The sequence below is a fragment of the Silurus meridionalis genome, chromosome 10 (genome assembly GCF_014805685.1).
Source record: "Silurus meridionalis isolate SWU-2019-XX chromosome 10, ASM1480568v1, whole genome shotgun sequence".
Lineage (NCBI taxonomy): Eukaryota > Metazoa > Chordata > Actinopteri > Siluriformes > Siluridae > Silurus > Silurus meridionalis.
In genome coordinates this window covers 18340170-18358024 of record NC_060893.1, presented here as the reverse complement: position 1 = coordinate 18358024, position 17855 = coordinate 18340170, and the positions used below count along the sequence as shown (strand labels likewise).

Below are 17855 nucleotides of genomic sequence, written 5' to 3'. Positions count from 1 at the left end.
ATTAGTAATGAAAAACGCTACACTGCTTTTAAAAACATGCTTCATTAGAAAGTGCGATTTCATATCATAATCATGGAGCGTTCTCATTCAAGGTCCAAGATGTTTTACGTGAACAAACAACAATTCTGAACCTATTACAACTTCCTGTTTTTCACTTCGTGCTAAAAACAAGCCAGTCTTTTACAGTTTTTCAGGTACTTTGAAATTCAGCCCTTGAGCTTCAGATGGAAAAAAAAAAGAGAGAGATCTCTGGAGTCTGATTTCCACTTCAATGCTTCTAAATCTATCAACTTAGAAGTAACCAAGATTCATTTCCTGGCTGAGTGGAGAGTCATGACAGTGGGTTAGAGGACTGGCACGATCGCAATGGGCTTGGAAAGGAAAGAAAGAGGTACAAACCAGTGCACCCAGAGTGGGGTATAGAAGGGTTTAAATATTAAAACACTTTATTTCGGGGGAAAAAAATATCTGTTCTTTCTTTCTTTCTGCCTCCGATTGTGGATCATCATTTAAACACTAAACAGATGGTGCTTTGAATTTAGCGGGATGTTACTACGAATGCAGAGACACACAGTGTTCGAAGATACACAAACACAAACACACAGTACAGAGATGGATTAAAAAAAAGAATTAATGTTCCACCACAAATAATAGGAAACTCAGACCAGGTCTATCGTGATGATGAAATGTGTACCTTTGATTTTGTCTCCCAGCTGGCTGCATTCGTGCTCGGAGTAGTGAACGATGGGAGGCGGGGACGGCGGGCGCAGACGATCTTCCTCTATCCGGCGCCGGTGTCTTTCTTCTCTCGCCAGCATGCGCTGCCGACACTCCCACTCGTACAGGTCGTCTCTGGCCTGAGCGTAGTCCACATGCAGCCGGCCTGTGTCCTTCTTATCCGTGCTGGAGCCGAGGCGGATCCGGTAACCTGCGCAAGACAAGAGTGAGATCGGGACAATCAACAGGTTTCTGATTCGATGTGAAAGCTCGTTGCCAATCAATGCTAAAGTGCCAGCTGCTCGAAGGGGAAATAATACACATGAGAAGACAGTGTAATGAATGTAAAAGGCACACTTCCTGAAACTTTTAATAGCTTCTGTTGACAGACAGGCCGATAGCCAAGAGAAAATGGGATTTAATTGGTCCAGACGGTTTCGGCTGTTTATCGCGGAATCTGGTCTTCGTCCCGACCAGACGGCGTGGAATCATTGCCATCTTCTTCGCCATTATCTCAGGCAGCGCTCATAACTGGCTCAGTGTCTCTGAAAACGACTCAACGTAGCCAAGAAACGCTTTAAAAACATTTGTAATCAATGTAAGAAAAAAAAAAACTAGCAGTGTGACAAGCTAGTGATGAATCAATCTGACGATGAAACTGAAGTGTGAAATTTCTCCTTTAAAAAAGCTCCTGCACATCTTATAAATGTCCTCAATACATTAACCCTTCTTATCTAAAAACAAAATGTGTGTTTATTCCGTCCAGAGCACCTGCAGGGGGAAAAGCCCTGTTTATCCTTCTGTGTCCTGTGTGCTGTAAATGTATGCCAGTGTTTACTCTGCTTTTCCCTTTGACACAGCTGTAGCTTCATAACTGCAGGAAAAAACCTCTCTGTGCTCTCCACACACACAAACACACACACACACACACACACACACACACACACACACACACACACACACACACACACACACACACACACACACAAACTCCTCCCTTCAGACACTTGTGTTCACACTTGCCTCCCCTCAGTGTATACACTCCTTACTGTGTTTGCAGGTCTGTGGTGAAACCACGCCAAGCTGTTAATTATTCGTGAAAAAAAAAAGAAAAAATAGAACGAGAAATTCCCAAAAGGAAAAAGAAGGCAGATGACCTCCTGACCAAAGCTGCCAAAAATTCCAATTTGGCAGCCAATTAGCCTATTATTCTGGCAAAACTTTATTATTAATTTTTTTAACAGTCATGTGTGTTTTTCCCAACTATTACCACAATTTACAAAGTATTCGAAAAGAAATATTCATTTGTCTATACGGTGCATAACAAAAAATAATAAAATATCAAATATATAATAAGAAACTAATCTAATAGGGGAGTGGTAGCTCAGGGTTTCTGATTGAAAGGTCAGGGGTTTAAGCCCCGGTATCGCCAAGCTGCAACTCTTGGGCCCTTGAGCAAGGCCCTTAACCCTTATCATGGTCGATCCTGCGTTCTGACCCCAGCTTTCCGAGCAAACTAGGATATGCGAAGTACGGATTTCACTGTGCTGTAATGTATATGTGACAAAAAAAGGCTATTCTATTCTATTCTAGCATTAGAAGGCATAATAAATACATTTACATCATAATAAAATCTACACAATAAAACCAGTAGACACTCCGACTCATTGGGGACCTCTGCCCTACATCAATATCTAACTTTACTAACACCTTTGTGTCTGAATGAAACGAAATCTCCATTACCAATCCAAAATCTAGTGGAACATCTTCCCAAAAGAGTGGCGGTTACTATGACTGCAAATGGAGACTAAATGTGGAATGTTCAAAAAGCACATATAAATCTAATGGTCAGGTACAGTACTATTCATGTAGTGTTCATAGTTCTGTATTCTGGACAACTGTGAGGTTTTTGTGGTTAAGGATTAAATATAGATGCCAACATTTCTGTGCAGAGAGAGAAAACAATTAATAAAAAATCAAATAAAAACGTCAGGTTTATGCCAACGGATGAGACATTTACATGCCTTGGGCTTTTACTGACCACAAAGCACACAGTCCCACTCTTTTATTTTCTTTTGGCTAAAAAAAAAAACTAAGAAAAAAACCAGGAGGTTAGTCATTTCACAGAATTCACCCAGATTACATTCGGTGCAAATAGAAAAAAAAAATAAGTGACTGCTGCCAGAAGTGAAAGCGTCAAATCAAATTTGAAATGTATTTGTTACATACATAACCATGCAGAGTAGGACTTGCAGTCATACTGTGAAATCTGTCAGTGAATTGGTTTTTTTTTTTTTCCGAAAGTAAGTGCTTGGTCACGGCAGAAAAGTAAGAGGTCAAAAATCTAGACTGCAACGCCATTCGCTAAACATGTAAAATCGTACACATTTATGCAAATGAATCACTATGGATTCTACAAAGATTAAAAATAAAATAAAAATCCCCAAAAAATCCAGATTAATACCAATAAGAAACCATTACTATTGGTAAAGAAAAATGGTGTGATGGGTAATTCCCAGTTATCCATGTTTGGAAGTCAATAGTGTCCATGCGCTCTGGGGTATGTTTTTTTCCTCTTCCATGTCAATCACAGTGACTACAGACAAACACTGGTGTCTCATGTATGTAGAAGAGCGGAAATACTGTAGCGATTCCTCCGTATGTTGCCTTGTGATGAATCATAAGAAAGTTGTTGGTTGGTTTCACGTGGCTCATAGGATTCATGTGTACACGCCACTAGGGGGAAATTCACTAGTTACCAAATTAAGGGGAAAAAAATCTAAAACTTCTGCATGATGATGACGACGATAATGATAACAATCACGAAGAAACTTTTGTACTCGTGTGATATAAACGTGCCTACTAATATTCACTCTGTGTCTGCCTAAATGTAGTAAAATGCTAGCTTCAATGTTAGCTTCAATGTTAGCTTCAATGTTAGCTTCAATGTTAGCGTCAATGTTAGCGTCAATGTTAGCGTCAACAACAGTATGAGAAAACAAAAATAAATCCTTCCTCAAATTCATTCTTCATGCAGAAAAGAAAAAAAAAAGGTCTCATATAAAAGACTAGTGAAATATGCCTTTGTTTATAGGCTGGATTGTGCACCTGGAGCAGAGGGAGAGGTTTTTCATGCTCGTGTGGGTCCGCGGGAAAAAAAAGAAAGAAAGAGAACGCGGATTGGCCGTGCCCGCGGAAATGAGACGGGTCTTCGAACTTTATTCATGCGTCTGCTCCTCTGCTTTATGGCCCCAAGACGTCAGTAAATATTTTATATGGTGTGTTCTGCGTCCAAAATGAGTGCCTTTATTTATAAAGGCCTGCAGAGCTCCGTCACAGGGCCGTGTGATATATGAGGTGCGGCTCTGATCGCACAATAGAGAAGTGTTGGTCTGAGGCTTCTTAGAGACTTAGAGATATGTAAATAATGCAACCTGGTATTACTGAACTTTAAATGTGCATCGACCAATTGGGATAAATGTACTGTATATAAACACACGCACACACACACAGTATATACACCAGACAACAGATTTTGCATACAATGAGCAGTTAAAGATTTAATACCACTGTGCAATGAGCAGATGAAGCAGGATAACAAACGAGCGAGCGCAGGCCATGCAGCAGCGCCATTTGTGTGTGATTTGTATTCAGCGCATAGGTGCTGCAATCTATTCTGCTGTGTGTGTGTGTGTGTGTTTGTCTTCTCGTTGACCTCTCGTGTCAGGAGCACTTGGGAAAGTGTGAGTGTTGGCCTCCCCACCCCCCTCTTCAGCACCCATGAGAGATGGAGCAGAGTCCCTCCTCCCTCGTTAAATCCCCATCAATCCAGCGAGCCGGGCCTAGCCGAGGGCCTACAGACACACTTGCCTCATATACATCAGATAAAAGGTTAAGTGAAATGATTCCAATTTGCACTCGTGTAAATCTCCTAGTGCTGGCGCATCCGAAACCGTTCCTTCCTTACACAATGTAATCGCAAACCATCAAACTCACGCCGAAACGAAACTAAAGTACGGGCCAAAGTATTGCAAATTGTTCACACAATCGTATCGGACGTCCTTTACTTGAACTAGGACAACCAAACAGTTTCCCGCATGACAATGCCCCTGTTCACAAAGCCAACTTCATGAAGATATGCTTTATATGGGTTGGAGTAGATCACCTGCTATAGCGCTCTGACCTCAACCCTATTGAACATCTTCGGGATGAATCGGAACGCTGACTCCACCCTACATCACTACCTGATTTTATTAACATCCCTGTAGCTGAATGAGCACAAATCTAAATAAACACACTCGAAATCCAGCATCTTACCAGAGGAGGATGGAGGATATTATAACAGGAAATGGGACTAAATTGGGAATGGGCTGTTAAAAAAAAAACACATAGAAATCTTATAGGCAGGTGTCCACAAACCTTTGCCTATAAAATGTAGATTAGAGCTGTTTGGAGATGCATGTCCACATGTCCACTAATTATTTTAAGATTTTTTTATAAGAAGCAAAGTGTGAGTAAATCAATGTACAGGAAAGCACACTGTCCAATCGAATAGGAACCCCTATGCAGACAGTTATCTAATCACATCTGATCACATGTCCTGCCCATTCTGATATCTGATCTGATTGTTACTGTAAGTGAAGCACTTGAGTTTCTGCGCTTTGCTGCTGCCACATGATTGAAAGATTGGATAACTGCAGGAATGTGCAGGTGGTACAAGCGTTCCTATTAAAGGGGCATGGTGTGTGTAAATGTCAATAAAATGACATTCTAGATAAGGAAACACCTCTTGGTTTAGATAGTAAAGTAGTAAAAATGAGAAATAAACATTTCGTGGGTGCGTACCAGACAAAAATAGTGCCTTGTCCACCGTGTGCTCCTCGGCAAAGCGAATGTGGCAGAAGTTCTTCTTGCTCTTGCGGATGGCGATGATGCCGCCGCACTGCTCAAACACTTCAGATATGATCTGCTCGGTGGCGTTTTCAGGTAGACCCCCTACAAACACCGTCTTACACCCCGGGGGTCTCTCACGTGTGGCTGGAGGGGGTAGGTCTGCAAAACACAAGTGAGAACAACACACTGATCACTGATCAGTACAACGAAACCTCTGGATTCATTACGATGACTGAAGTTTTCGGAGAAAATGGTGAAAATGTCACCAACTGCCAGGATAATGAATGAAAGTCTTAATTACACCCATTGATCATATTGATTTCTGTTACAGGCAGCCCGAGGAAGACGAAAGCTCCCCTTATGGTATGCGGTCACTGACAAGTGAACCAGCCGACTGCTGCTCGAATCAAGCCCGGATAAACAGAATTAGTCAGGACCACCTGGCTGGTGGTGAGTAATCGATGGAACGTAACTCACGCTGAGTGTTTTGGAGAATGGCCCGAGGCTGAATATCCGAAACTGGTTAAACACACAACATCCACTTCTAAGACACAGCCTTGTGCAGGTCTTAGTTTATTGAGCTGCCTCATGCCCTCTTCTCGAAGACTTACTTTACTTCTCGGATGGATTCGCGACGAGCTTGGCAACACCGAGAGCACTGCTGCATCACAATACAGCCAGTCCTGTCATAGGAGATCCAATTCCGAAAAACGGGAGTCGATTTTTAAAATGTAAACGTGAACTAGCACATCGTAATTATATGGCTAAAAATGTGTGTGAGCAGATTGGCTACGCTAAATTGCACCTAGGTGTGAATGTATGTCAGCTGCCATTGTAGAAAATGAATTAACACCTTCTGTTACAGTCCATCAGAAGTGACTATTATACAAATACGGGGCTTTACCATGCTCGTCTATTATCATTGTATTGTATTTATTAGTCCATTATGAATAGATTTTATAAAGCAGAAGACATGCCGGAGCTTTCCACTCTACAGCTTCTACACCAGAATGTTGAGAATTCTCCAGAAAAGTCCAGTGCTGTCTATTCGTGGTATTACACAGCAGGTAAAAGATGTACATTGATAACCATAGAGACAGCAAAGACAAATAGTTATATCCAAGATCAATGAAAACATGAGTCATAAGCAAGTTTTGCCTTTTATAAATATATATATATATATAAAACACGATCTTCAAACATCCCATTCCACATTGAGTTGACATTTCCTGTTATAACAACTTCTACTATACTCGGAAGATGTTTCAGATTTTGGAGTGTGGTTGTGGTGATTCATTCCCATTCAGCAACGAGTCAATAGGGTTGAGATCAGAGCTCTACAGCAGGGCACTGAAGATCTTCCACTTCAACCCATGTAAAGCATATATTCCTGGAGCTGGCTTTGTGGCACATTGTCATGCTGGAACAGGTTTGTGTTTCCTAGTTGAGTAGTGAAGGGAGGATTTAATGCTGCATCTACAGATACAGATGCAAGTGTGTGCCAACTTTGTGATAACAGTTTGCTAAAGAACCACAAAAAGTCAGAAAAGTCAGGTGTCAAGACTATATCTCTACTTGCACTTGTGGTTGGATGCCAACTGCAATTCATTGGCTTTTTAATTGTACTCTGCACAACTTACAAAATGAAATGATCAGTTTCATGGTGTGTTTTATTCTCTCAACAGCCAGCTTTGCTGTTGCCTTTAAGTCATAGGCTAAAGAACATCATTTTTGTCTTTCATCTGGCACAGAAGGGGTCCAAGCATCCAAACAGAGACCCATGTGACCAAGCCAGCTTTCTGGTTTGTCCAAAAATGAAACTAGCCAACAAAGCATGTGAGTGCTCATACATACAAAATGAAGCATGATAAGAAGCTGTGTTATATATACAGTATAGTATAACAGTAGTTTCAAGTTGGCTGCGATTGTAGAACTGCGGATAGTAAGATTGCATCGTGTTAAGTTACCCTAATGCAGTATGAGCGATGTCCTGCTGCCCACTCAATGTGTATGTGTGTGTCCCCATACTTTGGCTCGTAACCACTCGCTGGAAATAGATGAGTCTTCGTAGCCCCCACATGCAAAGCTGCTCATGGTTCATCTATCAACAGCTTGATTATCCTAATTCCTGTTTATTGCTGCATCTCGATGATGGAATGATGGAGCCCCTGCATACCTGATACTTTAGCTAAGGTCAGCTGCTGTCTCATGGAAAAAAAAAAGGAAGCCTGGTGTTATAAAGCACTACCTTTTATCTTAGAATGTGAAGCGAGCTGGTAAACACGGCCGTAGCTTCATCAAAGGGCAGCTTCGCCGAGCACGTGACCAAATGCCAACTCTTCACCTATTAATATGGCGAAGCGCTGGAAGTCGACGGACGAGACGAACGGCGTGATAAACGGAAAAGGTCAGATTCTTATTGTGGATTTTACGCAAAAGGGTGTGATATTTCTGATTCACATCAGCTCGGGAAGATTCGTTAACAAGACATTCTGTTCTGTTGACTCCGGTTAACACTTATGGGAGCAGCATTGAGAACTCTCAGGAGAAAGATGACGAGAAGCGACTGGAGCGCTTCTTCAAGCCAGGGTTTAAAATAGGCTGGATTGATAAAAAAAATAAAAAAAGCTAGCGACAATAGAACAACTTTCGCATCATTTGCTCGATTATTACGGTTTTTGCACTTCAAACTGTATATGCGAGCATCAACGCGTTAATGCGGTCTTTTATTTCTGGGAGCCTTCAGTAAACCAGCGGGAGATCCGTTTTTACAGAAATCTAGGGGGATGAGCTACGACAATTCATTCAATAACTGCAATCTTGTGTACACAATAAAATCTGCACTTATTATTTCTTGGCTCGGCACTCTGACACCAAGCCCGGGGTCTGGATATTGTGTTATCTCCACGCTTCCATTTCTCTGAGCGCTGACTGGAGATGAGATGCAGGATGCCGGGACAGGAGGCGCTAATGCTAATCGGTCTGAGCGATTGCTCAGTCGCAGGTGCTTGAGTCGCGAGGCCGAGATCAGTGAAACCTGAGCCTTCATCAGCTCACAAACAAGCAATGGAGCCGATTTAAAAGCAGGGACATAGAAGCTCTTTCGGCCGAGATGACAGCCGGCACATAATGAGAAGAGTGAAAAGCATGTGTGTGAGCTTAGTGGAGTGTATGTGACAGGGTGAGGCAACACACTCGCTCTCCAGAACACACACATACACACACACACTTAGAAATTCAGGGTTGTAAATGTCTGACCTTTCTGCTAACAGATTAAATAAAGTAAAAAAAAAAAAAAAAAGATAAAAAGAAAACCTGTTAAAGCTGCACATCCTAACAGGCTCCGAACTCCTGAAGCTCCTTTGTCACGCTTTGGTTCAAAACTCTGGCCTACACCATTCCTCATGTTTCTACTGCACATGTCTGACAGATTCAATCTGGTTTCTTCAATAAAGTGCTGCCTGTCTGGTTTTGCTCAACAGATTTCTTTATTTTTATTTCTTTATTTTACAAAACTATTGATTTTAAAACTGAATACACACCATAAATCACTAAATAATTATATATAAAAGATTAATAAATAATAAATGGTCATTATGTAATTCATCATGTAACAAGTATATCAACGAGACACTACAAGAGAATGACACAATTATCACATATATATTCAATGTGTTTAGTTAATTGCATCCTACTGATCAGGTCAATACCAATTTGTGTATACAAATGTTCCAATTGTATATATTCTGCATTTTACATATGTATGTTGGTATGTACATACATACTTTATATATTATACATTATAATTTGTCTCAGTTATTTTCTATGCTTTAGCAATGATGTATGCAAACAATCATTCCAAACATGGTACTTGAAAAGCAAACAGAGAGAGATTGAAAAAAAAAAAAAGCGAGAAAGAGAGATTAAGGGGAAGAGAAGAAGAAAAAGATATTAAGAGAGAGAGAGAGAGAGAGAGAGAGAGAGAGAGAGAGAGAGAGAAAGGGAGAGAAAGGAGAGAAAGGGAGAGAGAGATTGAGGGAAAACCTGAGAGAAAAGAGAGAGAGATAAAGAGAGAGAGAGAGAGAGAGAGAAGAGAGAGAGAGAGAGAGAGAGATTGAGGGGAAACCTGAGAGAAAAGAGAGAGAGAGAGAGAGAGAGAGAGAGAGAGAGAGAGAGAGAGAGAGATATTAAGGCAGAAAAAAGCGAGAAAGAGAGATTAAGGAAGAGAAAAGAAAAGATATTAAGAGAGAGAGAGAGAGAGAGAGAGAGAGAGAGAGAGAGAGAGAGAGAGAGATTGAGGGGAAACCTGAGAGAGAGAGAGAGAGAGAGAGAGAGAGAGAGAGAGAGAGAGAGAGAGGGAGAGAGAGAGAGAGAGAGAGAGAGAGAGAGAGAGAGAGAGAGAGAGAGAGGAAGCAAGAGCTTGAAAGAAAGACAGAGAAAGATAGATTGAGAAGAAGAGATTAAAAGAGAGAGAGGGAGAGCTTGAGAGGGCCTGAGAGAATAAGAGAGGATGAGGGAGAGAGATAGAGAGAGAAAGAAAGAGATTGAGTGGGAGAGAGAGAGTAAGAAATGAAAGGAAATGCTGCTGAACCTGTAAAAAATAACAGAAACGTACTTCTTGTTTCATATCGTTAAAAACAAATACTGTTAAAATATGCAACATGCTCATGAATAAATGAAGCAGTAAAAGGTAACAGAATGTAAACACAAATCCACAGATCTACCTGCAAACTACAATATACGCAACTTCACAATGTAGAATAAAATGAAAATGTGCATGTGATGACTGATTTCCTGCACCGGCTGTAATTTTTCTTATCGCTATTTAAAACCTTTACATGAAATATCACACAGGGACACGCACACAACAAAAAAAAGTCTTGTGTGACGTCTTTTCCCTCGTTTGTTCTCACATCTGAAGTAATCAGGAGTTTATGTTGTAGAGACAGAAATGGGACGCGCTAACGAGTGTGCGCCGTACGGCTGTCCTGAATCTCGGCATCATCGACTACCTCTAAAATCTGCCCCACTCATCAGTCTGAACCATAATCAGTTCCACATTTCACGAGCAGCACATCTATCACTGCAACCTCCCAGCCAGCACTGCAAACAAACTCCAAACCACACAACACAGTCAGCCCATGACCCCAACACACACCTGCTTCCTATCTTCACTCACTGACACAACCCAGACCTTCACACACACACGGTGAATTATAGCGTTTCATCTCAGTTACTTCTACTCATGTACTTTGACACTCAGATTTCAGCATTGCTTAGTCTAGTCCAGCGTGTTTGAAGATTTCGGATTTGCCTTTGTCTGCATGACTCATTGCTTCAATCCTCACCAACAGAATTCCTATAAACCGATATGACGAAGCATTTCATTTCATCATCAGCCCGAACTTCTACTATCTAGTTCAATGATCTAATTGTCAATAAAATGCACTTCACTTTGGTAACAGGTATTTCGATACACTCCGTACTGAAACTAGTTTACGTTATAATCGTGTCCAAAACAACCCACGTTCCCACGGTATGACTTCCTCGCCGTAGACGATTCTTTGGTTGGAGCTCTGTCTGGTGCGCAGACGTCATACCGAGTAGGTGCTCTGCGTTTAACCCTTTCATGCATGAATTTTTAAATCAAGTAAAAATATCATGCCAATTATGATTTTTTCGTTCAAGTTAACAAGCTCAATAACGTTGATGCATTTATGCCATTTTGGACGATGTGACTTACAATTATATCCTTCATACAACTGAGCAGCTATGAATTTAACGGCCTTGCTAAGGAGGCCCAAGAGTAGCAGCTTGATGTTGCTCGGATTTAAAATCATGACCTTCGGATCCAAAGTCCAATGCCTTAAACCACTAAGCTACCACCTCCCCAGACACCTGTGTGTCTGGTTTACTTCAGTGATGCATCTCCGTTTTTTATATCAATACTGAGAACCAGGGCCTGGGGTAGTGTCATTCAGTTGCCATGGCAACGAGTGAGTCATTTCGATGATCAGAGTTAAAATGCGGGGTGTGGAGGGGTGTGAAAACAGGGTTTAAAGATTTCTTGACTTTGAGCCATTTGTGATAAAAATGTAGATCCTGGGTACTGCTGTTTGTTTGTATGAAGATGTCACAATCACTAATCCAAACTGTGTATAATCAGAGCCCTTTCCAAACCCCCTCCAGAGCTGGTGACTGATTTCAAACAATTCCACATGCTTCAAAATCTTGCTGCGAATCTGCTTTCGGTTTTAGAATAAACGATTGTACCGCATATAAACTCTAACCGTCACTCAGAATTCTGTGATATTATAAACACGTAACAGTCAGAATCGTTACGCACGGGATGCTCTGTGTGTAATCTGGATTCATGCAGATGCTGAAGGATTGATTTTGAACGGTAAGTAATTGATTTTCCATGCCAAAGTGCTTAATACGGGGAGTTGAATTTTTTCTCGAATGTGTATTTACACTGTATATGTGTGTATTCCATAAAGTGCATCGTTTTACTCGCTCTGCAAGAGTAAAACATCAGTGGGAACACGGTAGGTGATCGCTCCTGTCTGCTGGAAATCCAGTGATCAGCATTGCTTCCTACTTGCTGTGTATTGTCCTTGCTGAAAACAGGAAACGCTCTGTATCTCGACACGAGGCATCTGGAGCCTGCTGTGATCATAAACAGCTTCAGCGGCGTTCCCCAGGGTTCAGCGGTGCATGAAACCGCACTCCGCTGGACGGTTCTGGAATTTGTTACCACTCCGCCTGGACTTTTTTTTTCTTTCTTTATATAATAAACAGATGCAGGTTTCATCTTGATCACTTGCGCTGGGCATCAGGCTGAAAAAGGCTGAAAAAGGAATCCAGGAGCCATATAGGTTCAGGCAGTTGGGTGTGTGTGTGTGTGTGTGTGTGTGTGTGTGTGTGCGCACCTGCTGTGAAAAAGGTGAGGAAACAGGCCAATTGGCAGCGTTTCTAGCTCGCAAAGGTTTTAAGAGACATGCTGAGTGACACAGCTCCCCTAGCTGCAAGATAGATGGAGAGAGGAAGTAAGACAGCTGGAAGACAGAGGGGAGAGTGAAAGAGCAAGAGCGAGAGAGAGAGAGAGAGAGAGAGAGAGAGAAGGACAAAAAAAAAAGTTCATTTTCAGCCTTTGTGTGAAAGGCAGCATATGCAGCCTGTCCCCATGATGACAGCAGAGAGAAACCAGGCGCAGAAACCAGCCGTGTCCTTCACAGGCGAAAACAGGGCGAGAGAGCTCAGGCTCCTGAGGGGATTATATTAGGGAAGCTAGTCAGGCCACACATGCTTTCAAAAGCAAGATCTCAGAGAGGACAGGGACCCATTAAAGTCAGCAGGCTGGAGAAAGACAATGAGCTGGAAGTGAAACAGAACCCGGTGTAAAGATGTAGGAAGCACATTAAAAAAAGTACTGACATTAAAGTTTTGCTATTTACTCGTTTCTTTGTTGAAGCGGACAGTAAATTATTTAGATCCTCCAGTGCTGGACGAAGCACACAAACCATGTATTTGAGTTAAAGTAAATATACCTTTACATGAGGTAAAATATTACCTCAGTAAAAGTATCCAAATAATTTATTATGGCTACAATGTTCCTATTATCATTTTTGTCACAAGACTCTTTGTTTAATCAACTCAGTTTATTTGAAAAGACTTAACTGTTACTCTTAGCAACCAATCTATTAATAGAATGATATTAATGAGTCAAACACTGATTGATATCTATTAATGTTATTATTATTGACATCATGAGATTAAAACCTTCTTTTCAACTACTTAAAAAAAATTGTGTAAATAAGACCACAGGTGTTGTGGCAAGTTGATAAGTAGATACACACCAAGAGCCAATCAAAACAGGTTTAAAACAGAGCGCACGCTCGACCCTGATTGGTGGATCGATGCGTGTTTGACCAGTTATATTTTTATCCCCATAAATATTTTATCCCTAAAAATTGTGATTTCACAAAATGTAGTAAAAAGTAAAATATTTGACTTTGAAATGTAGTGAAGTTAAAAGTCTCTCCAAATTGCATTTACTTTCTTATAGTCCACCACTGATCACAACTCACCATTGTCAACATTGGTATAACCTTTGTATGAGTGGACAGCTGTGTACATGTGTGTGAGTGGACAAAATTAGCTTTACACTGCAAAATATCAACGTTATTACAGTATAAATTATTATTACTTTTTTTTAGAAACTTCATCTATTTTTCCTTCACTGATTCATAGGCAACAACTTGGAAGTGAAAATTATAATATGTCTTTGTAGCATTCAAATTTCTCTTCATTGGAACTTTGGAATGAACTGGAATACTAAATGCACCGCCCCCGGACCTCTCCGTCGGACCTCACTAATGCTCCAGAGCCTCACGCCACGCTCAACACTCTAATGAAAAGCCTTCCCAGAGGAGTGGTGATTAATATAGAGGAAGTGAAGAGGAGGACTAAATCTGGACGGGGAAGTTCAACACACAATTAATACAATACTTCATGACCCACACACAATATTAAACCATGCAGTTAAACAATGAGCTTTATAAAGGTGCAAAAATATAATCTTACATTTTATTCCATGTGCTTATTTCGAATGATATACTGTGTGTAAATAATAATTCGGAGGGTGAGTTAAAGCTAAATCAGGAATGCAAAATGAGAAGATTTTTTTGGAGGAAAAAACCTTCTAGCTTACATATTTGACCTGCAAAACATTGATATAATGAATGAATATTTATACAGAGACAGATTTAGAGGCATCTCTATCACATATACTGTATGTTGAAACATTATTTTTAGCTTTATTTATATAGCAGTTTGGAAAGATTCAGCATGAGACAGGAAATGAAACTATATTGGCTGCGGTTTGGAAACTTCCACCGCAAAAGGCACTCAGGATTTATTAAGACTGAAGGATTTTCTAAGTGCTCCTAACTAATAAAGAGGAAGAGAGAGAAAAAAAGACCTGGCTTCAGCAACAGGTTTTCCTCAAAACTGCAATGCAATGTGTGTTTCCTGTATCTAAACAAACTAGTACTGTGGGCACAGTGCGTCTTGCAGGACATGTCCTTCACCACCCGGGGGTCAAGGTCAATATGGAGAACAAGGCTGCCTCTGTGAGACTTAAAGAAAGAAAAAAAAAAGAGTGAAGTTGTACAGGGGAAGACTGTCAGTCTTTGTGCGGTGAGGCATATGTCAGGTTTAGTGTAAGCAGCATCCACTAGAGAGTGCACTTCTTTCATCAATATCCCACCTGCTTCTTGGTCTACAGATAGTATAAAAAGGCTGAAAGCATTCATTTTGGCAGCCATTATATAAACCTGACCTAAAAAAAGAAAAAAAAAAGAGATGCCTTTCTTCTTTCAGCTTAGCACAACACAGTTATAGCCTCAGTTACTTAGACGCATCTGTAAGAGTCAAAAGCAGTGATGTAGCTTCGCACTGCTCAAGTGTCAAGACAAAAAGATCCTTTTCCAGTGGTTCTGCAGAGGATTCTGGGTATCGGTGCAAAAGCACACTTCTTTACAATCGATTCGTAGACTGGATTGAGGCTGATATCTAAATCCTTTTTTTTTTTTTTATTATTTTTTTTTTTTATAAGGGAGGATAAACAGGAGCCAATTCATTATTTAGGAAGCAATGCATTACTTTTCAAGCCTTGCCCATTTATTAGATTTTAAAACACTTGATGCACATATAGTATTTACCAAATATAGTTTTAAAACTTTTTTTTTAAGATTTCTATAGAGCATTACAGCAAATGGTACTTCCTGTACCTTAACATAGACATACATGTACATGCTAACACTGTAGGTTTACTATCTATAGCTATGCGTTGCATGTATTTGTATAGTTTGACTTTTCTTTATATACTTGCTATTTAATTCTTGAATATTTATTTTACTCAATCTTATTCTAAATGTATTTTATATGCAGTTTATTTCTTATGCGTATCCGTGTCTCTGCTTTGATGTATGCTGCTGGAACACTAATTATAGCTTGGGATCTGATCCGGTCTTATCTGATCTGATCTGAACAGATGTGATCTAATCTGACATGATTATTATATCTGGTGTAATCTGATCTGAACATATCTTATGTTATCTGATCTTATTTGTTTTGCCAATGACTCCTGTTATTTGCACTGCCATTTTACTCTATAGTCACTGTGTGATCTCTGTATTATCACCGGTTGTTCACTGGATATATTTCCCACATTTCTCTAAACGATGCACCTTTATATTGCAAACCATGTGAGCTGGTTCTACTCTCTCTATCTCTCTATCTATCTCTATCTATCTATCTATCTATCTATCTATCTATCTATCTATCTATCTATCTATCTATCTATCTATCTATCGCTATTTGCACTTCTGGTTAGATGCTAAATAAATTACATTAGCTTTTGATTTGTACTGTGCACCATGACAGTGAAGTTGAATCTAATCTAAAATTAACTAATCCAATCTAACAAAAGGTTCTAAAAGTATTCATGTAATTTGTTTCTGGTTGAGAAACAAAGTATTTAGTAACTACATTCTTAAAACATCGTGCAACTTTTAGAGTGATATTTGAAAAAGTTCAACATAGGACATGGTGGTCATCTATCAGCTAAAGTTCTCCGTTTTACAGAATCTAAGAACGTTTGGTTTCTTTAAAGATCCTGAGGATTATTAGAACAACCTTTCTTCACTAAAGTTCCTAAAAAAGATCAGTAGATAATTTTTTTCTGCTAAAGAAACAGAAGCAGTATCTATTAACAGCACTCATTTCCAACATTTTCATGTCACACGGCTCTACACCTGAATCACATTGAATTACAGCATGACGTTGATGGAAACTAGTAGAAATGGATGGACTGGCCGAGATGCTTCCTTTATGACGTATAGCTGCTTTAACATACTGTTCTTAGGCCTACAGTTAAATAGTGTCCTTTCTCATATCTCACTGCCCAATGTGAGAGCTATCGAAAAGGTCTCAAGGACATGGACCAGTTCAGATAATTAGCTCATCCTCTGACCTTCTTTTAGCGTAGCATATTTTACACGCCACAGAGCCTCTCTGGAGAAGGCTTTTAATTACAGCATGATCTTCACCTCAACATCCCCCAGACTGCTTTAGACCTTTTTCTTTTTCTCCTCTATCTCTATCATGTTGATCATTGGGGTCCTTGAAAGACCTGAGAGCCCCATAAATGAGAGGGAGTGAGAGAGAGAGAGAGAGAGAGAGAGAGAGAGAGAGAGAGAGAGAGAGAGAGAGATGGGGGTTTTCACCTTTGTATGTAACAACAACTTCTTAGCAATCAATCATTCCACCCATGTGAGTGGCAGGTGGCTTTCTCAACAGTCAGATCCATTGGTGTGCTCCAGTGGGAGCGAGGTATATCACCTGTCAGAATCCTAATGTCAAGTCAATACAGCCTGCAGAGCCTCACTGCAATGGCAGAGTCATTTTGACCAAAGCCTTAATGACCATCTGTTTGTCCGGTCAGGCATTCCAGACAGCAACACCAAGTCAATAGAGTGCTTTAAAATGCATGAGGACACAACATAATGCGTATTGATGCATAAATGCTAACTGGGCCATGAGATGTAAATTGTGAAACAGGATCGTAAAGGATGCTGCAATTACGATTGACTCACTGGGGTTGGGCGGAAACAAGGTGCAGCTCTTGCAGTGGATGATCTCCTTCACGATAGGCAGGTCTTGAGAAATAGGAGGGGGCACGATGCCTAAGCCGGGCAACATCGGATTCATCGGAGCAATACCCGTCATAATGCCAAGGCTGGGGTCAAAATCTGCAGGGAAAAATAGATAGAAATGCGTAAGGAAAGGCTTTCAGGAAGATGTGCAGTATTACTCATTGATAAAAGATATACATGTAAAAGATATACACAATGCATAATCATTCAACTTTACCTGAACTAATTAAGATTTGAAACATATCATAGGATATCTAGACTGATCAGGAATAACATTATGACCACCTGCCTAATACAACAGTCGTGACCTGTCGAGCATCTACAGCATGAACTTCTTCAGCAGTTTGAGCTACAGGAGCACGTCTGTTGGATCGGACCACACTGACCAGCCTTCGCTCCACACGTGCATTAATGATCATCTGCCGCACACGACCCTGTCGCCGGATCACCACTGTCCCTTTCTTGGAACACTTTTGATAGATACTGACCACTGCAGACCAGGAACATCCCACAAGAGCTGCAGTT

General features: G+C 40.5%; 1 protein-coding gene across 8 annotated transcripts in view; it reads right to left on the bottom strand.

Moving 5' to 3' along the window:
- Window positions 1–17855, bottom strand: part of enox2 (ecto-NOX disulfide-thiol exchanger 2) — a 256095-nt gene that overhangs the window by 47095 nt on the left and 191145 nt on the right. For 7 of the 8 annotated variants that reach the window (XM_046858788.1, XM_046858792.1, XM_046858793.1 and 4 more), the window contains 3 exons: window positions 17271–17426; window positions 5563–5769; window positions 695–928 (listed from right to left, as the gene is read on the bottom strand). In XM_046858788.1, coding sequence (XP_046714744.1) covers window positions 695–928; window positions 5563–5769; window positions 17271–17426 — 597 coding nt within the window. The remainder of the gene's footprint in view (window positions 1–694; window positions 929–5562; window positions 5770–17270; window positions 17427–17855) is intronic. The other variant, XM_046858794.1, reaches the window with a different exon arrangement.